The 21,985-nt window shown below is 44.5% G+C and overlaps 1 protein-coding gene across 2 annotated transcripts in view; it reads left to right on the top strand.

Annotated features, from left to right (window-relative positions):
• LOC110509759 (ephrin-A5) overlaps positions 1-21,985 on the top strand; it is a 52,057-nt gene that overhangs the window by 25,044 nt on the left and 5,028 nt on the right. The window contains exons 2-4 of one of the 2 annotated variants that reach the window (XM_021590843.3): positions 16,487-16,779; positions 21,641-21,712; positions 21,842-21,922. In XM_021590843.3, the coding sequence (XP_021446518.1) occupies positions 16,487-16,779; positions 21,641-21,712; positions 21,842-21,922 (446 nt within the window). The remainder of the gene's footprint in view (positions 1-16,486; positions 16,780-21,640; positions 21,713-21,841; positions 21,923-21,985) is intronic. The other variant, XM_021590845.3, reaches the window with a different exon arrangement.

Genomic DNA, 21,985 nt, shown 5'->3' on the forward strand with positions numbered 1-21,985 from the left:
CATCCCTACCGGCCAAGCCCTCCCTAACCCGGACGACGCTAGGCCAATTGTGCGTCGCCCCACGGACCTCCCAGGTCGCGGTCGGTTACGACAGAGCCTGGGCGCGAGCCCAGAGTCTCTGATGGCACAGCTGGCGCTGCAGTACAGCACACTTAACCACTGCATCACCCCGGAGGCCCTGCTTTGGAGAATTCTGCAGTACGTCCAACCAGCCTCACAACCGCAGACTATGTGTAACCATGTCCTCACCAGGATCTTGACCTGACTGCAGTTCTGCATTGAGGTCCATTGTCGTGCCATTCATCCACCGCCATCGCCCCATGTCGCAAGGATCTGTACACAATTCCCGGAAGCTGAAAATGTCCCAGTTCTTCCAAGGCCTGCATTACTCACCAGTCATGTCACCAGACATGTCACCCATTGAGCATGTGTGGGATGCTCTGGATCGACGTGTATGACAGCGTGTACCCGCCAATATCCAGCAACTTCGCACAGCCATTGAAGAGAAGTGGGACAACATTCCACAGGCCACAATAAACAGCCTCATCAACTCAATTCAAAGGAGATGTGTTGCACTGCACAAGGCAAGTGGTGGTCACACCAGATACTGAATGGTTTCCACGCCCTTACTTTTTTTAAAGGTATCTGTGACCAACAGATGCATATCTGTATTCACAGTCATGTGAAGTCCATAGATTAGGGCCTATTTGAATTAGGGCCCAATATAAAATATTGCAATTGACTGATTTCCTTATATGAACTGTATCTGTAACTAAAATCTTTGAAATTGTTGCGTTTATATTTTTTTGTTCAGTGTATCTACTGCTGTACATATCATTCTTAGTATATCTTTTTGGTGTATATATGCAAAGATTGCATTTGGATTGAGTTTGAGTTTATTTGTATTTTTTTACAGCACATGAATCGATGTTTCAGTAAAAGTGCCAGATTTAGCCTGTTGGCACATTTTCAACCACAGTCCCTGGGCAGGTTTTTACTGATACAGTGTTATTTGAGTTGTTAATTGGATTTGTTCGGACATTTCTTGAATTCAGGTTTTGATTATTTGTGAACTAGTAATAGAAAGTTTTTTGCTCGGCCGCTTTATAACGTTAAACTGTGTGACCAATAGACTTGGTTTTGATTAGGACGCCGTCAACTCCATTGCTCTCACTCGTTTATCCATCTCTCCATTCCTTTAAACCTTTATTCCTCTGTCCTCTGACCACACCATGTGTGCCCTTAACAGTGTCCATCTGCAGTGTCATGGCAACCTGAGCCCAAACAGTGACGCCCTGTGTGTTTCAGAAACCACTTGAGGGCGTTTAAGATCTCATTGAATGTAATATCATCCCCGAGTATACTGTAAACTGTCAACACCATCCACTCACCATAGTTATCTCACCCCAGTTATCTCACCACAGCCCGACACCTCCCCATAATGTAGCCCCGGCACCGCGGGCGGGAGCCCACGAGTTTGTTTGGGAAATATTCACACCTGGATCTGTTACAGTGAAGCTTTGTTCTTTCTCTTTCCTCTGTCTTCCATCCCTGGGGGGGGACCTGGGCAGAGTATCCACAGCCTCCTGGTCTAATCTACTCTGTGTTATGACAACACACACATATCTAATCCTCATTCCTACGGTAACACTGACCAGCAACCCCGTCCTGACTTTGGTAAACTGTCAGTCAGTTACAGTATAGTCATGGTGTCTCTGGTCTCTGCTTGGGTTTACAGTTACTCTTGGATTGCAGTGGCTGTGGGTGTGGCAGTGCGCGTGTACGTACCTTTCGGGCATGCGTGTGGATGTGGCAGCGTTTTACCAGTGTGTTAATGAGATGTGGTGCCAGCCTAACGGTGTCTCTGCTTTTCATCTCCGGTGTCAGATCCTGCAGGAGAGAGAGAGAGAGAGAGAGAGAGAAATAGGAGAGGGAGATGATGGCGGTGGGGGGGGGGGGGGGGGGGGGGGGGGCTTTCGTGAACTAACACTTGCTCGTTACTTTTTCCCAGCTAGCTCTGACTTTGCTGACAGCTACTGTACTTTATTGAGGAAAAATGTACTCACTATGACTGTGATATGTGGTTGTCCCACAAGGTGAATGCTCTAGCTGCAAGACGCTCGGGATAAGAGTGTCTGCTAAATGTAAACAGACAGCTGCATGTTTACTCCAAACAAGGCTCTCATTTACAGGGACATCCATCCCCTTCATAAAGAGAAATCTGGGAGGAAACACCACTCAATGTCTAAATTACAGACGCAACTTGGACACAAATATTCATCAGCATAGCTCAGGATACAGTGGATATACTGTACAGTTGGGGCTCACAGACTGGTGGCCCGCTGAACACATTTGGCTTACGGTGGATTTATTTGGGGGGCAAAAAAACATTAGCGTTGGACATAAAAGACTGCAAAAACAAGAGGAAATCAGCTCCAAGTGATTTTAATTTATTATTCCTACTCATAGTATTCCCACGCATAATAGAGAGACGTGATTGTGCAAAGGCTTATATAGGATCAGTCTCGCTTGCTCTTTTTTTCTTGTTTTCTATCTCTTTGCCACTGCAATCGCATATTTGAATCAAGTCCCTTGTCACGTTTTTGGGATGATTAGTTGTTTTGGGTAAGATCTCTTCATTTTGCAACGTCTGTCAACGTTGCTTCCCCAACCTCTACCTCCCTATCTGTCTCTCCCTTTGTCCACTCCCTCGTGGTCTCCCTCTCTTCCAGAGTGATATTGGGCAGAGTGGACACAGCTGTTTTGTAACCCTTCACCAGGGTCTCTCTTTGCTCCTGGAATCCCCTAAACCCCTCTCCATTCCTCCTCTATTTGTACCAAGCTCTGCTGAGAAAACAAGCCCATCCATAGAATCCCTACACGCACACGCAGACACACACACGCAGACACACGCACGCAGACACACACACGCAGACACACACACACAGACACACAGGCACACACACGCGCACGCACACACACACACACACACACACACACACACACACACACACACACACACACACACACACACACACACAGGATTCAATAAGGACTGCCTCAATCAATGAGACACATAATGGCTTCAGAGACTGACAGAGACAAAGAGAGCAAAAAGAAGGATGGAGGCAAAAGGAATTGAGAGGAATGTAGATGTAAGGAACAGACTGAGTGAGACAGGGAAATTGATGTAGGTAGAAGGAATTGAGAGGAATGTAGATGTAAGGAACAGACTGAGTGAGACAGGGAAATGGATGTAGGTAGAAGAAAGGGATAATAAAAAGAGAAGGAAGAACAGTTGAGGCAATGTTACAAGAGAGAAGAGACAGAGAAGAGACACAGAGGCAGATGTTCATGTGTTTTAGAAGGTGAGAAAGGGGTGAGGAGGGATAAGGTAAAATCCCACTACTGTGGTCATTTGCACTCTCTTCACGTTCTGCCTGCCTGCCTGAGTGGAGAGCCTTACTCCAGATATGTTAGGAGTTGGAAAGGGCACTGTTATTCTTCCAATTAAGCCCCAAACCAAACATGCCGTCTCAGTTTCAGTGCCTGCGTCCGTCTCTGTCCCCCCATCCAACCATCTGTCTTAATTCTGACAGCTTCGGCCCTGGACAGGAAGACACAGGTATGTAGGAAGATGCACCAGAGGCCTGTATGCTGTATACACACTGCCAGATGGGCCCAAATCGGAATTCATTTGGTGTAGGATTCACAGAACTTTGTATATAGCTAAAGAGTCCGACTGTCTTTGCCTGCAGGGTGTGTGTGTCCAACCAGTGTGTATAGGTAACTGCCAAAATAAAGGAAACACCAGCATAAAATATTTTCATAGGGTTTTGGGCCACGTGCCGCCAAACAGCTTCAATGCGCCTTTGCATAGATTCTGCAAATGTCTGAAACTGTTAGAGGGATGTGAAACCATTCTTCCATGAGAAATTCAATAATTGGGTGTTATGTTGATAGTGATGGAAAACACTGTCTCAGGTACAGCTCCAGAATCAATTGGGTTGAGATCTGCTGCCTGACACACACACACACACGTACATTTGTATACATGACTCTAAGCATGATGGGATGTTAATTGCTTAATTAACTCAGAAAACCACACCTGTGTGGAAGCACCTGCTATCAATGTACTTGGTATCCCTGATTTACTCAAGTGTTTCCTTCATTTTGGCAGTTACCTGTATATGCGTGTGAGTGTACTGGGAGGGGCTGAGGCTGCTATAGGGTCCCCTCCTGTGTGTCCTCAAGGCAAGAGTTCTCAGCCGACGCCCCCCGCATGCTAACAGGCCTGTGAGAGGCTCTTCACACAACTCCAACACGCTCGAGGGCCAGAATTGCCTTGTGACAAGTGTGGAGGGACAAGAGCCAGCAGGCACAGAGGAATGCAGTGCAGACTCCACTTTGTGTGTGGTTGTGTGTGTGTTCGTCTCTTTCTGAGTGTGGTGTTTAAATGGAATTGTACTGACTGATTGTTTGGTTTGCAGTACTGCTTGTTTGCGTTCAGCAGACTGGTCCCTCATCATTTACTCTGTATGACAAATTCTCTATTCCTCATTGTTGTGTGTGTGTGTGTGGTATCACTCCTGACCTGGGTGGGATCACTGAGGGAATTATGGGGATTAGTGTCTTTACCGGTGGTGAGAAAAGGCAACATCATCAGTCTACCTGTGACAGCCCTGACACAGTCCCAGGGTATGGTCTGCTGGCGTTGTAAAACTATAACCATACCTCAGGGGTCCCCAACTGGCGGCCGCGGGCCGAAATTGGCCTGCTGGTGAGTAATCCCTCCTGTGTATAGAGTGGACCAGCAGAGTCTATTCTACCTGGCAGATCATCACTCACTGCTGTCTGAGAGAGAGGAGCTTTGTGAGGGAGGATTATGCTGGGTTAGGGTTACTAACAGGGTTAGGCTGGATTAGACATTAATGATGACCTCTTGACCTGTGGCTGTAGAGTCCGTTCTTCTTCTGGGGTATCAAATGTACAAAACTGCTATAGCTTTGAGCCAGAGATCTTCATGGTCAGGTCACATGATCAGGAAAAACTCATTGGCCTTCAAATGAGATATTGGGGTCTATTGATTGATCTTCCTCTTTTGAAACAATCATTATAGATGACACAGTAGCCACCCTTTGACACGCCCTATGCATCAGTATAACATACTTGGGTGTTGTTATAAGGATGAACACACTATCTACGACGTGTTGAACACTTTAAGTGTGCACTGTGTGTTCCTGTGTGTGCACTGTGTGTTCCTGTGTGTGCAATGGGTGCCGTGTGTGTTCAGCCATGTGTTTTTAATGTGTATGTTGACTGACGTGGGTTCACAGTGTTTTTAAACCCTACCCACTCCCCCTTCCACACACACACGCATGTGAACACACTCTATTTCATTGGTGGTCATGGATACTGTACGTTGGTCTTTGAGACCCTTGTTCTGAAGCGTTCTGCTACAGTTTTTAACGCATTGACGACTACCTTGTGCTCCTGAAAGGAAGGATAGATGTCTCTGCTAATAAAGTGACAGCTTTACACGGAAACACGCAAACCTAAAATATACTCCTTCGCCCTCTCTGACTCACAGAACAATCCAAGAGACACTCCAAGGCCCTTCTCTCCTGGATGAAACATGTCTATTTTCAAACAACAAATCGATGCTAGAGTTTAAAAGCTTGTTTTATTTTCAGTCAAATTTACCTCAACCAAAATTTGACTTTTTGGTCCAACTATTTTGTCCAGTGGGTTCCATGATTTTACCTGTGTTAGTCTATATTCCATTATGTGAAGAACATATAGAGCATGAAGAACATATATAATATACAGTGCCTTGCGAAAGTATTCGGCCCCCTTGAACTTTGCGACCTTTTGCCACATTTCAGGCTTCAAACATAAAGATATAAAACTGTATTTTTTCGTGAAGAATCAACAACACGTGGGACACAATCATGAAGTGGAACGACATTTACTGGATATTTCTACATTTTTTAACAAATCAAAAACTGAAAAATTGGGCGTGCAAAATTATTCAGCCCCCTTTAGTTAATACTTTGTAGCGCCACCTTTTGCTGCGATTACAGCTGTAAGTCGCTTGGGGTATGTCTCTATCAGTTTTGCACATCGAGAGACTGAACATTTTCCCCATTCCTCCTTGCAAAACAGCTCGAGCTCAGTGAGGTTGGATGGAGAGCATTTGTGAACAGCAGTTTTCAGTTCTTTCCACAGATTCTCGATTGGATTCAGGTCTGGATTTGACTTGGCCATTCTAACACCTGGATATGTTTATTTTTGAACCATTCCATTGTAGATTTTGCTTTATGTTTTGGATCATTGTCTTGTTGGAAGACAAATCTCCGTCCCAGTCTCAGGTCTTTTGCAGACTCCATCAGGTTTTCTTCCAGAATGGTCCTGTATTTGGCTCCATCCATCTTCCCATCAATTTTAACCATCTTCCCTGTCCCTGCTGAAGAAAAGCAGGCCCAAACCATGATGCTGCCACCACCATGTTTGACAGTGGGGATGGTGTGTTCAGCTGTGTTGCTTTTACGCCAAACATAACGTTTTGCATTGTTGCCAAAAAGTTCAATTTTGGTTTCATCTGACCAGAGCACCTTCTTCCACATGTTTGGTGTGTCTCCCAGGTGGCTTGTGGCAAACTTTAAACAACACTTTTTATGGATATCTTTAAGAAATGGCTTTCTTCTTGCCACTCTTCCATAAAGGCCAGATTTGTGCAATATACGACTGATTGTTGTCCTATGGACAGAGTCTACCACCTCAGCTGTAGATCTCTGCAGTTCATCCAGAGTGATCATGGGCCTCTTGGCTGCATCTCTGATCAGTCTTCTCCTTGTATGAGCTGAAAGTTTAGAGGGACGGCCAGGTCTTGGTAGATTTGCAGTGGTCTGATACTCCTTCCATTTCAATATTATCGCTTGCACAGTGCTCCTTGGGATGCTTAAAGCTTGGGAAATCTTTTTGTATCCAAATCCGGCTTTAAACTTCTTCACAACAGTATCTCGGACCTGCCTGGTGTGTTCCTTGTTCTTCATGATGCTCTCTGCGCTTTTAACGGACCTCTGAGACTATCACAGTGCAGGTGCATTTATACGGAGACTTGATTACACACAGGTGGATTGTATTTATCATCATTAGTCATTTAGGTCAACATTGGATCATTCAGAGATCCTCACTGAACTTCTGGAGAGAGTTTGCTGCACTGAAAGTAAAGGGGCTGAATAATTTTGCACGCCCAATTTTTCAGTTTTTGATTTGTTAAAAAAGTTTGAAATATCCAGTAAATGTTGTTCCACTTCATGATTGTGTCCCACTTGTTGTTGATTCTTCACAAAAAAATACAGTTTAAATCTTTATGTTTGAAGCCTGAAATGTGGCAAAAGGTCGCAAAGTTCAAGGGGGCCGAATACTTTCGCAAGGCACTGTATAGAACATATAGAACATGAAGAATATATAGAACATGAACATATAGAACATGAAGAACAAATAGAACATATAGAATATGCAGAACATATAGAACATGCAGAACATATAGAATATGCAGAACATATAGAACATTTAGAACATATAGAACATGAAGAACAAATGGAACATGCAGAACAAATAGAACTTATCGAACTTATAGAACATATAGAACATGAGGAACATATAGAACATGCAGAACAAATAGAACATATAGAATATGCAGAACATATAGAACATGAAGAACATATAGAACATGAAGAACACATGGAACATGCAGAACAAATATAACTAATATAACATGTAGAACATATAGAATATGCAGAACATGCAGAACATATAGACCATGCAGAACATATAGAACATGCAGAACATATAGAACATATAGACCATGCAGAACATATAGAACATGCAGAACATATAGAACATGCAGAACATATAGAACATATAGAACATGCAGAACATATAGAACATATAGAACATGCAGAACATATAGAACATGTGGAACATATAGAACATGTGGAACATATAGAACATGCAGAACATATAGAACATGAGGAACATATAGAACATGCAGAACATATAGAACATGCAGAACATATAGAACATGAGGAACATATACAACATGCAGAACATATAGAACATGTAGAACATACAGAACATGCAGAACATGGGGTACAAGTAGAACATGTAGAACATGCAGAACATATAGAACATGCAGAACATGAGAAACATATAGAATATGCAGAACGTATATAACATGACAAACATATAGAACATGCAGAACATATAGAACATGAGGAACATATAGAACATGCAGAACATATAGAATATGCAGAACATATAGAACATGCAGCACATATAGAACATGCAGAACATATAGAACATGCAGAACATATAGAATATGCAGAACATATAGAACATGCAGGACACATAGAAAATATAGAACATATAGCACATGCAGAACATATAGAACATATGGAACATATAGAACATGCAGAACATGCAGAACATATAGAACATGCGGAACATATAGAACATATAGGACTTGCAGAACATATAGGACATATAGAACATATAGAACATGCAGAACACATAGAACATATAGAACATGCAGAACATACAGAACATATAGAACATGCAGAACATATAGAACATGCATAACATGTAGAACATGCAGAACATGTAGAACATGCAGAACATGTAGAACATGCAGAACATATAGAACATGCAGAACATATAGAACATGTGGAACATATAGAACATGCAGAACATATAGAACACGAGGAACATATACAACATGCAGAACACATGGAACATATAGAACATGTAGAACATATAGAACATGCAGAACATGGGGTACAAGTAGAACATGTAGAACATATAGAACATGAGGAACGTATAGAATATGCAGAAAATATAGAACATGCAGAACATGTAGAACATGAGGAACATATAGAATATGCAGAACGTATATAACATGAAGAACATATAGAACATGCAGAACATGAGGAACATATAGAATATGCAGAACATATAGAATATGCAGAACATATAGAACATGCAGAACATATAGAATATGCAGAACATATAGAACATGCAGCACATATAGAACATGCAGCACATATAGAATATGCAGAACATATAGAATATGCAGAACATATAGAACATGCAGGACATATAGAACATGCAGAACATATAGAACATGCATAACATGTAGAACATGCAGAACATGTAGAACATGCAGAACATATAGAACATGCGGAACATATAGAACATGTGGAACATATAGAACATTAAGAACATATAGAACATGCAGCACATATAGAACATGCAGCACATATAGAATATGCAGAACATATAGAATATGCAGAACATATAGAACATGCAGGACATATAGAACATGCAGAACATATAGAACATGCAGAACATGAGGAACATATAGAACATGCAGAACATGCAGAACATATAGAACATGAAGAACATATAGAACATGAAGAACATATAGAACATGCAGAACATATAGAACATGAAGAACATATAGAACATGCAGAACATATAGAACATATAGAACATGCAACACATATAGAACATGATGAACATGCAGAACATATAGAACATGCAGAACATATAGAACATGCAGGACATATAGAATATGCAGAATCTATAGAACATGCAGAACATGAAGAACATATAGAATATATAGAACATATAGAACATGAAGAACATATAGAACATGCAGAACATATAGAAGGCACAAATATTTATGTGTAGAGATGATGACATACAGGCTTAATGCATTTACTGTTTCAGGATCACTATGGTTACTTGGCAGTTAGGGTTTTAAGATGGTGTAGAGGTTAGCCAATAGCCATGACAGTGAGCGCCTGCAGCAGAGTGTTCTGTTCTGTAGGGCTGTAAAGTGAGCTGACAGTAAGGGTTAAGATGGCTGCAGCCTCCCTGCTCCTCTCTCCACATGGGGTAGGTGAGGGACTAGCATGCCTGTCATTCACAAGGGGGGTGTATTTATGTACACACCACTGTGCTCCAGGCCTGCTGGAACTGCACACCTCTCTTTCCTCGTGTCTCTCTTTTTCTCTCTTGTCTCTCTCCCTCTCGCACACTTGTTCTTCTCTCCTTTCTCCTTCCTCTATCTCTCTCTGCCTCACGCTTTATCACTAACTCGCCTATCTCTCTCTCTCTCGTTTTCCCTCCCTCTCTCTCTGAGGCGAGGACACTTAGTGACTGTGCAGAAGTGAGAGGAGAGGATAGGTGGCGTTTGCACAGCAGGGTAGTATCTCCACTCCAATAACAATCACATCAAGTGGTGTGGTAAATGAGGTGGCCCATGGTTCAGTGTCTGGGGCTAATCACTACAGTCGGTTCACTAAAACCCAGTGATAATGATTCAGCACACAGCCCTCCTTCTGCACTGGCAGCAGTACATAGCACACATAGCCTGCACATTTTCACACAGCCTTTTGTGTGGATGGGATGGATATAGACGGAACCATGCCCAGATGAAATGAAGGCTCTTTAACCTGAACATGTGCTCAGCTCTGCCGTCCATGACGATACTGAGATGAGATCCAAACTGCTGGGTCAGGCTTAATAACACACGTACACTGATCCAACACTGAGTGGATGGATGGTCTGAGGGAGACAGAGCATCTGTCTTACTCTACGTCTCTATTCCTTTGGCGTCGTACCTCAGACAGAGAAGTGTCTGACTCAATGTTCTTTGGGATGGAAACTGGCCTGTCATGAGGTGATCTATCAAAAGAACCTCTCTTGCTCTGTTATTACCTACTCTATCACCAGAAAGACACTGTACATCCCTGGACAAATATATAAACAGCCAGTGACATGTGGCTTGTATTACCCCTTAGACAGCTGGCCCAGGATCAGATTTGTTTCTTTTCTTTTAATGGTTAGTGTTAGGGCTGGGATTGGGAGAGCTGATCTGGAATCCGTTTTGAAGGACAGAGAGGAGGAGGATGAGTCAGTGTTGGCTTCAGCGAGGCCTGAGCAGGTGCTGTAGGGGCATGTGACCAGCTGGTAAAGGGAATGTCTGGGCTGGTCCATCCATGACATCGGGGGTGGGCTGCTTTTGTCTGGGCTGGCCCATCCATGACTTTGGGGGTGGGCTGCTTTTGTCTGCTGGATCTTGGCCTGTGATTCAGGACCGGCTTTTGTTACTGCTGTCCTTTGGTCTTGATATCAGAACAATATGAGCTGCATCGCTAAACTTTCTGTGCGTGAGCGTTTGGCTATGAAACTCTTTAATGGGACCATGGTGTGAATATTAGCTGTGGGTTGCCGTTTTATATAAATGTTCAATTTGGATATAAAACTTGCCCTTTGAAAAGTCACAATGGCCGAGTTTGAGATGATGTCCTCCTGGATGAGATGATGTCCTCCTGGAGTGGTAGGGTGAAGAAAGGTGGGTTATGGGGCCTAGAGGGGTGCGATTGAGGGGGGCAGGTGTTGTGACTTGGCGCTGGCATGCCTGGCACTCTGAGGGGCGCTCTATGTTTAGCCCTTACATGATTTTACATGTGCTGTTTTTTCTGGGCCTGCTGCTGTTTGTTGACAGAACAGAATGGTTCCCCCTCAGTGGCGGCCGGACCACCCCCTCTTACACTCTAACAGGCATCTACCGACCCCTCTCTGCTTCTACGTTACCCATGTTACATCTGACCTGAGCACATCCCTCTTTCCTTCCCTCTCCTATTCCCACTTTGCTCCTTCTTCCCCCTTTTCTCATCCCTCCTTTTCGCCCTCTTTTTCGCCTTGCTCTCTTTTCTGTTCTCCTCGTCTTTCGCCTTTCTGACTTTTCCCAACCTTGAACACAACAAATATCCAACAGCGTCATTTTGTTTTTTTACCATCTTCCAACAGAACACTATTACTCAACTTAATCAATGTTACCCCACGGTGATATGGGTAAGACCTCACTAGTGGATGACTGGTGGTGTGTGTGAACGCTGTGGAGCCTTGTCATGGGTGGGTGATTGAGTCCAGACGTTGTGTTTTTCTTCTCTCACCACTATACAGGGTTGGTTTGGGTCCAGGGCAGGGCGGGTTGGAGTTCCCTGGGGTGCAGTAAAGTGATAGGGCGGCACGGGGGGTTCAAATCGCCCCCGGAGTGACGGGTCAAATGTCAAAACTCCAGCCCGGTGAGGGGGATCAGGGTCATGTTAGTCAAACACGGACTGAGGTAGACACTTCCTGTATAACTCACAGATGCTTATACCATTACTTTGTGTCTGTGTATGTATGTATTCATTTGTGTGTGTGTGTGTGTGTGTGTTTAATGAGAGGGCTGGGCCACTCTGTTTGCGCCAAGCCTCATGGATCCACCATTTTAAACTTCCCCTTCCGTCCCTTAGCAGCCCCGCCACCTACACAGCAGCTCCTAAGATGGACGACCCTGGAGTCATCCCCGTCACCGGGCTCAGACATTGGCCAAATACTGAGGCCCTAGATGAATAATGGTCTGTCAGTGACCTCTCACCCCTGGCCAGGCTCTTATGTGTCAGATTGATATCCTCCTGAGTGGAATGTCTGATAGTGATAGGGAGCATCTAGCCATCTAGACAGGCAATCTATTTGGGATCCAAGCTCATGCTCCATCATTGATGTTTCTGTTTTCTGTAGATCTAGGCGTCTGTTTCTATGATCTAGGGCTATATGTTACACCTGTTCAGTCCAAGGTGCTGAGTGTGCCATATTTAGTAGGGTTATTTTAACAAGGCTTGGGGTTCTCCAGTTAAGTGGCTTCTGAGCTAGGCGGAGAACACCCTGAGATCTCTCTGTGTGTGTGTGTGTATCCTTGAATTTGAGCACCCTGTGCATGTAAAAGAGATAGAGAACAGCTCTGTCATAAGTCAGTATGATGGCAACCTGTGTGAGGGTCTGCCTCGAGACCAGGGGTTTATGGTATGAGCTGTCAGCCCCTGGGGTTAAGCACTGAGTGAGTGATGGAGCCCTGCTGTGTCTTTGTGTGTGTGTGTGTGTGTGTGTGAGTGCCTGTTGTGTGTGTGTGTGTGTGTGTGTGTGTGTGTGTGTGTGTGTGTGTGTGTGTGTGAGTGCCTGTTGTGTATGTGTGTGTTGAGTGACACTCACTCCATGCTGCCTATTTGACCCTTTGACCACCAGAATAGCATCATCATTCATTAACCTGTCCTGTACTGTGACTTAACTTCTGATGTCATTCAGGGAAAACAGCTTAGTATTACTGTAAACTTCTCTTTCTGTTTTTGTTTCTCTCCTTAGCACTCTAGTTCTCACTCTCCTACTCTATATTCTGTCTATATTCTCTCTCTGTTGCTCTCATTGTAATATTCCTGCCATGTAGGACCTACCTCCCACAAACAGCAATGGGTTTACAATCTAAAATTCAGTTACTCTCGCCCTTGTCTGACAAGCTCAGACAAATCCTTTTGTTCCCAGGGAAATTGACCACAAAGAAAAGAGAGAAGTGTATTTTTTTTAAATAGTTTCTCTTTTCTCATCCATTTTTGCTGTCAACACCCAGTCTGCCTCTGAACCCTGGCAGACAGAACTCCCTCTTTGTGTGTGTGTGTGTGTGTGTGTGTGTGTGTGTGTGTGTGTGTGTGTGTGTGTGTGTGTGTGTGTGTGTGTCTGCACAGATGTGTGTGATCACTGATCAGTGGAGGTAATGATGTCTGAACCATGGCTGGTGGTGGGGTTGGTGGCACAGTTTCCCAGTGCTATGAATGATCGGCCGGGTGGATGGGGGTCAGGTCCTCCTGCCCTGAGGGAGAGGGGGAACACCAGGCAGAGGGAAAGATAGACTCCATATGCTGACATCAGAGCCCAGGGTCAAATGACCAGATGTATTAGCCTATACCCTGTGGGGCCACAGTAGTGAAATGACCTACCTAAAGAGCTCCCCCTAGAGGTCAAGGATATGAACTACATACCGTGTGGGGTGTGTGCTTGTGCGAGTGTGTAGAACACACAACAAATGTCAGGAGAATAGATATCAAGGAAATATTTTAAAACCCAAGCACAGAGACTGTGGTCTGTAATACACATTGCTTTAAGCTATGATTGTTGACTCATAGGTTTTCAATGGAAAACAATGTAATTATGTGAGAGACAGTGCAGTTGAACCTTGAAATGTTTGCTCCCATGACCATTTAGTTTGTATTTAGACAGTTGTTATAGTCCCATTATGTGGTTCGGGACAGGTCAGCAGTTTCATGTGGTCTGGGCAGGGAAAGTGTCTCCTCTTTTCTCCCATTGTTATAAAACCATTGGAATCTGACCTTGCTCTGACCTCACTGTAATCGTGTATTATAGAAAACACCAGGAAGGCTTTCTCTCTCTCTCCCTCCTCCTCTCCTCCTCTGAACCAGGGTGCAAACCATTCATTACCCGTGCTTGGTCACCTGAGCGAAAGAGAGCAGGAGAAAGAGGAGCAAAGATCGGATTAGAGGGGTAAAAAGAAGGATTATCGTTATGAGTGTGCTTTGTTAAGAGTACTTGCCCCTGAATCAGACATGAGCCTGTCTAAGTGGCTGTGAGTAATTCAGCCAATCAAGCGTAATTAATCCCAAACACGACAGTGCTAGGATTTGGGTGTCTTGTTTTTTTAAACTCTATTGGCTCATCGCGTTACATTGAACAACTGAATTAACAAAATGAAGGTGTTGATTTCTTAATCACGTTGTCGTCAGTTTTAAAGCCTGCGTTATTTACTTCCTTGTCTGCTACATTTATGTTCGTTGTAAGAGACTTTGAACGTATCCTCATTCGTCATTGTTTTTGTGCAAACTCCCAAAAGGACGCCGATGTCCCAGTTGAGCTCTGTCTGTGCGTTGTGAAGCATTACTCTAGCCTGAAGACATTCACAAAAAGATTGAAAACTCACACCCGTGGTGCTAATGAGTTTCAGACTGAGACATATGTCTCGGCATTATGGTTCAAGAATATGGCTCAGTGTGGATCGATATTGGGCACTATCACTCACAAGGAAGGCTCTCTCAGTGTATCTGTGGTGAGCATACTCTCTAGGAGGGCCAGAGTAATCCTCTCTGCTGTCCCTGTTAGCTCATCTGACGTAAATCTTCCGATCGTCATGTTCAGAAAAGTGACCACCCCTCACCTCTCGGTCAGACGAAAATCGAGCCGAACTCTCTTCTCTAATCCGTGTTAATCTTTATGGCAGGTCTCAGGCCAGATTTGAGTGACAGTTAGGTGAGAGCATCTACATGTACACACAGGTTGACTTGAAAGGTAGCATTAAAAGCTTAAGGAGATGGACAGACCATGCTGGCTATCCCACAGTGCCTCTGGCTGAGGAAGTGATACTCACTGGTGGATTTCTGTGGTTTGGTTGCCCTCTGTCAGTTATGGTATCAGTGAAAGCCTCTGAAACTGAGGCTGATTGAAGCCCTGCTGTGTCTGCCTGGAGCCACAGCACTCAGCTGGAGCATGAGAAAAGTGGAGAGAAAACAAGGCTTTGGTTTCATGTTTGACCAGGCTATAACTAGAGAGAAAACAAGGCTTTGGTTTTGTGTTTGCCCAGACTCTAACTTGAGAGAAAAATGATGAGAATCACACACATTGACACACTCTCACACATAATATAGGACACACATGGAATGCACACACACACACACACACACACACACACACACACACCCACACACACACACACACACACACCCACACACACACACACACACATCTCTTAAAGCCTGGAAATGTACGTGTCAGTGAGAACAGCTGCACTGCTGTCCAACGCAGGCTCCTCTCTCACCTGACCCTGAATCAGTTCTGAGTGGTCCTTTCCCCCCTGGAAAGGTTGTTAGGTGGGTGTAACATCTGCTCCTTGGCCTGTGAGTCTCAGTCCTTACTTGAGAAACCTCCCACAGAGCCAGAGTGAGTTCACCCGTATGGGATCATCAGTGCTCAGCATGCACAGACGTGGTCTCCAGCCTGTTCTCCCCGGCCCCAATGTGTCAATGAACAGAGGTGGAGTATTGAAGACATCCGCAGTATGTCAGTGATACCGAGCTCAGGCCATTAGCGACTCTTGAGACGTGCCGGCCATCCTATCCCAATCAGTGTCCACTAAAAGCATCAGAAATGCAACCGTATATGGAGCCTACGGGAATTTGTGTTTCCCATCACTCCACAGGAATGAATACCTGGCATACCTGGCAGTCTGAAGTGTCTCTGTCTTTCACAGCACATCTGGTTGCATTTTCTTTAGTTTAGGGCTTTAGTTCACAAACATTTAGTGTATCTTATGTTATTCCCCTTTTCGAAGTCATCACCGACCTGACATGACACACTAGGTGAGAGCTACATAATGAAGCTCTTGCGTATACTTTACCTATCCAACAGTGTTAGATCAGTGATGACATCAAGACCGGTAGAGTCATGGAAATGTGGGATAGTATCAATACTATTAGACCGTGTAGTCTTGAAGACTCCTTCTCCATAACCCTTCTGCTTTCCTTCCCAGGTTCTACCGAGGTGACTACCACATCGACGTGTGTATAAACGACTACCTGGACGTCTTCTGTCCCCACTACCTGGACTCTGTCCCAGAGGAGCGGACAGAGCACTACGTCCTCTACATGGTCAACTACGACGGCTACAGCTCCTGTGACCACACGGCCAAGGGCTTCAAACGCTGGGAGTGTAACAGGCCCCACTCCCCAAACGGACCCCTGAAGTTCTCCGAGAAGTTTCAGCTCTTCACCCCCTTCTCTCTGGGCTTCGAGTTCCGCCCTGGCAGAGAGTACTACTACATCTGTGAGTAATGGTAATCTTTATGGTAATTTAGCACATGCTTATAGTCAAATAAGCTTAAAGTTAACAAAAGCATTCAGTATAAAGTACGGGAATCAAACCCACAACTCTGCTGGTGCAAGCGCCATGCCCCAACAAATTGAGTTATCCGGGCCATGTATGCCTGAATACCACTCATTTACATATCATAGAAAAACACAGTTGGTACCACAGTACAGGAATACAGGAATGCTTTGCTTAAAGGCAGAGAGAGAGCTGCCACAGTCCTCCTGCATGGCATGGGCATTTATGATATCAGTGAAGAGTTATTATGTTGTGGGCTCAGGCTACTATCGAAAAACACAACATACTTAGACGATTCAAGGGTGTGATGTGAGGCCAAACATTTTGAGTTGAAGCATGGAACTGACTGCGGGGGGGAAAAACAATAGCAAAGTAGAACTTTGTTTTGTTAGTCCTGGCAAAGAGGTTCAAAACCCAACATTTGCCCGGAGGGAAAACATCTCCATTCCCATGGTCTCCATATGAAGAGACTTTGTTACAAACTCGCCAGGCTCAACTTTCTGCTGCTCTTGAGAAGGCCCCTGGAACACAAGCATCTGAAGCCATGTTTTTACAATTCGAATCGGAGCCCTACAAGGCAGAGATCTGAGACTAAATAAGAGATAGCACCGGGCGGCCTGCTAGGCTACAGTATTTCTGATTCCTCTTACAGAGATGGCTTCACTTAGGCCTACTCCTCAGTAGCCTCAGCCTCGGCCTCAGCTGCACGCCTCAGACCCCCGTCATGTGATTTAGGAGAAATCTGCCTGACGAATCGGCAGTCCTTAAAGGCACATGATATGATGACCTGCCCAATCTCCTAGGATGTTATTCTACTGGATTGGGTAGATTAAATAAAGGATGGTGTGGGGCAGGTTATGGACTTTACGTTAGGATGTCTCTCAGGCTCTGTTTAATGTGCTAATAGGAGAGCCAAGATGGAGTCAAAATAGCCATCAAGTATATATTTCCATACTGGCTTTTACAGTGAAACTGGGGGAGAGAGAATGAGAAAGAGAGACTGGCCACATGGCCTGAAGGCATTTCCTTCCTTGCCTCAGAATTATTATTCAACAGTTAAAGATTCACTCAGAAAAGAGGCTGTTTTTCACCAAGAACACGTCGCCTGCGAGGAGGATGAAATAACATTAAGGCGTGTACGTAATCACACCCCGGGGAACATACCGAGGTGTACACTAACCTGCTCCAACATCATGTCCCTCTATGTAGTTCCAGAAAAGCTGGATATCTCACAATAAACCATGTGATATCAGTTTCAGTATCACATTGCATGTGTCTGATCTGTCAAGTATGACTAAAGAGTTACATTGTCAGATGATACTAGCACATGTTGTAACACTACTGGACAATAGAGCTGAGAACTTAGAGCAAGTAAGTCAAGTGTTTGGGGGTTGACATGTGCCGGTGACAACGACTCAGCGCAGAGGACAGACAGACAACCCTTTGTCCCCCCCGTGGATAGTTAACCCCCCAGGCGACGAGAGGAAAGGAACGGGTGTGGTGGGACATGGGGTGGGTTAAATCAAATGGCTGACACCTGCGGTTGGCCCTGGGTCTGTCCGTCCGTCTGGCAGACAGATGTCTGCAGGAAGCTATCAGGGGGATCAGAAGGGGCGTCCTGAGGGGGGGGGGGGGGGGGGGGGGGGTCAAAGTTCAGCATGTCCTGATGGCTGGATGTGAACCCGGGCTTCTCCCAGGCTGCAGCTGCATGTTTTTCTAAAATAGCCAATGGGGAAGTGTGATCCAAATCTCAGGGGATAGAAATCCAATTATCTGGGGAGACAGTGGAGAGTCTGTCTCTCTCTGTGTGACTGGGGCTGACTGTATGCTGTAAAGCTTCAAAAGCCCAGGTCCTACTCCGTACACAGTCTGAAGATCTGCATAGATAATGAGATAAACCCTGTTCAACAGTGTGTTTGTTCCACTGTCTTGGGTTTTGCTTTGTTCCGACAGATACAAACTGATCACAAGGGAATCATCTGATCCCATCGTATTTATATCAGATCTCCAATTCATCTCCGGTCTATACCCCAGACTTAAGTTACACGGCATATGAGCCCCTAGCTTGTGTCTGGTCATGTGTGTGTGTGTGTGTGGTGGTGTGTGTGTCTGTGTGTGTGTGTCTGGTGGTGTGTGTGTGTGTGTGTTCGGGAGTGTCTGCATGTGTATAGTGTGCGTGGACGTGTGAGACGTTTATGGGATGGTGTGTGTTCACGAGAGGATGCTAATCTCCTCCACTGGGCCGCATGGCATGACTAACCTGGGATCTAGTGTCGCAGCGCGTGAGACGGGGTCGTAGAAAAGCAGCTCACGGCTGTGTGGGGTATTGTGGAGTCCAGGCTCTGTCTCTGTCTGTCTGATTGACTGACTGGGAATATAGAGGGAGCTAGTACAGTCTGGCCTGAGTGCCTGCCACTGTAGGGGTGTGAGGTAAGTTACACGATACTCGCTGACACAGACAGAAGAGCCATGATTGACGCCACATTGCCAATATAACTCTCCACATCAAGTTCTAAAGACAATTTTTATCATATTTCATAGCCACGCTAAGTGCTTTAAAATCGTAACCTCAGTCTTCAGTCATGGAAATACTGACATGGCTCGTTTTTATCAGGAATTGACTGCCAGTATCATTCACGGGGAAGAAGAGTGTATCAAGATAGATGATAGGCTATAGGACACTCTATAGACAAACTGTATTGCTCTCTCTCTATCTCAAACACACACACACACACACACACACATGCACATACACACACACCCACACACAAACAGCATGATGGTGCCCTGAGGGGTGGGGGTTTATGTCTAGATTAAGAGCAGCTTGAGACCCCAGGCAGGCCAGGAAATGACGGGGTCAGAACATAGGGGCCCATAGAGTTGGGGGTTGCTGGGTGGGAGAATAAGAGAGGCATTCTATAGAGGGGATGAATATAGTCACGGTCAGGGTCTGTCGAACTAGCAACAAGAACAAGATCTCAGTCACAACCTACTTTCAGAATAGAAGTGAGATAGGGACTTCAGAACTATTGCTTGTTAAACACCCACAGTCTAGTTTGTCACTTTGGTGACTACGTCCTAGGTGACATTGTCTAGTTGTTGACAGGTCAGAAGGTGAAGCGGCCTGAGTTGAAGTGACCTGCCACCATAGGGATTTAGTGAAGCAGCTGTCATATTTCAGTTATCCAGAGTAGACGTCTGTGTTGCAGGGTTGTGCTACTTTACTGCTAATAGAACCAAGTGGCAGGTGTTGACGGCCTCTGCAGCCAATCAAATCATTCATAGCAGATGGTGATGTTACTCTGAGCCAATCAAATTCTGTGTTGCAGATGTGGACAACATTTGGAGCCAATAGAAGTTTGAGTAGCAGGTGCAGACAGTTCTTTCAGCCAATAGACGTTTGAGTAGCCGGTGTGGATGTCTCTTGAAAGCCAATCAAAATTGAAGGGGGCAGGTGTTTGTGTTGTTTAAAGCTAATGGAAGTCTAAGTCGCAGATGTTGCCCTCACTCAGTAGCCAATTGAAATGTGTTTCAGGTGTTGATCAACATTGCTAATTCGTAAAAGTGGCATACAATATGCTACATTCATCACAAGTTGCATCCTTTGAGAACCTAGAATAATAGTGAAGACATCAAAACTATGAAATAACACAACGGAATCATTTAGTAACCAAAAAAGTGTTAAACAAATCAAAATATATTTTATATTTGAGATTCTTCAAATAGCCACCCTTTGCATTGATGACAGTTTTGCACGCTCTTGAAATTCTCTCAACCAGCTTCACCTATAATGCTTTTCCAACAGTCTTGAAGGAGTTCCCACATCTGCTGAGCACTTGTTGACTGTTTTTCCTTCACTCTGCTGTCAAACTCATCCCAAACCATCTCAATTGGTTTGAGGTCGGGGGATTGTGGTGGCCAGGTCATCTGATGCAGCAATCCATCACTCTCCTTATTGGTAAAATAGCCCTTACACAGCCTGGAGGTATGTTGAGTCATTGTCCTGTTGAAAACAAATGATAGTCCCACTAAGCGCAAACTAGATGGGATGGAGTATCGCTGCAGAATGCTGTGGTAGCCATGCTGGTTAAGTGTGCCTTGAATTCTAAGTCAATTATAGACAGTGTCACCAGAAAAGCACCCCCACACCATAACACCTCCCCCATGCCTTATGGTGGGAACCACACATGCGGAGATCATCCGTTCACCCACACCACGTCTCACAAAGATGTCCATTGCTCATGTTTCTTGGCCCAAACAAGTTTCATCTTATTATTGGTGTCCTTTAGTGGTGGTTTCTTTGCTTATTTGAGCTGTTGCCCTAATATGGACTTGGCCTTTTACCAAATAGGGCTACCTTGTCACAACACAACTGATTGGCTCAAACGCAATAAGAAGGAAATAAATTCCATTTGAACTTTTAACAAGGCTCACCTGTTAATTCAATTGCATTCCAGGTGACTACATCATGAAGCTGGTTGAGAGAATGCCAAGAGTGTGCAAAGCTGTCATCAAGGCAATGGGTGGCTATTTGAAGAATATCAAATATAAAATATATTTTGATGTTTAACACTTTTTTGGTTACTACATGATTCCATATGTGTTATTTCATAGTTTTGAGGTCTTCACTATTATTATACAATGTAGAAAATAGTAAAAATAAAGAAAAACCCTTGAATGAGTCGGTGTTCTAAAACTTTTGACCAGTAGTGTATGTCTGTACAGAATAGCTCTCAGGTCTTTGCTGTTAACGTTGAAGTACGTAGGCATTGTTCTTAACATATCTGAAATGTTTTCACAGCATCCACCATTGCTGACAATGGAAGGAGAAGTTGCCTACGACTGAAGGTGTTCGTCAGACCAGCAAGTAAATGTATTTCTGAAAGAACATGCCATTCTCTATTCTTTCAATCTGTGGACAACTTTTATTGCATTATCTGAAAGTCTGATATCAATCTTGGGCTCGCTATGAATGTTCACATCCCAACTCCTTTTGTTGCAGACAATTGTGTGAAAACTGTCAGTGTTCACGATCGGGTCTTTGACGTCAATGAGAGAGTGGACAATTCCCTAGAACCAAGAGGTTTGTTTGACTCTATAAAGTGTGTGTGTGTGTCTTTGGGTGTGTGCCTGCCTGCCTGCCTGT

The sequence above is a fragment of the Oncorhynchus mykiss genome, chromosome 29, assembly GCF_057628025.1.
Source record: "Oncorhynchus mykiss isolate SJ-2025 chromosome 29, ASM5762802v1, whole genome shotgun sequence".
Classification (NCBI taxonomy): domain Eukaryota; kingdom Metazoa; phylum Chordata; class Actinopteri; order Salmoniformes; family Salmonidae; genus Oncorhynchus; species Oncorhynchus mykiss.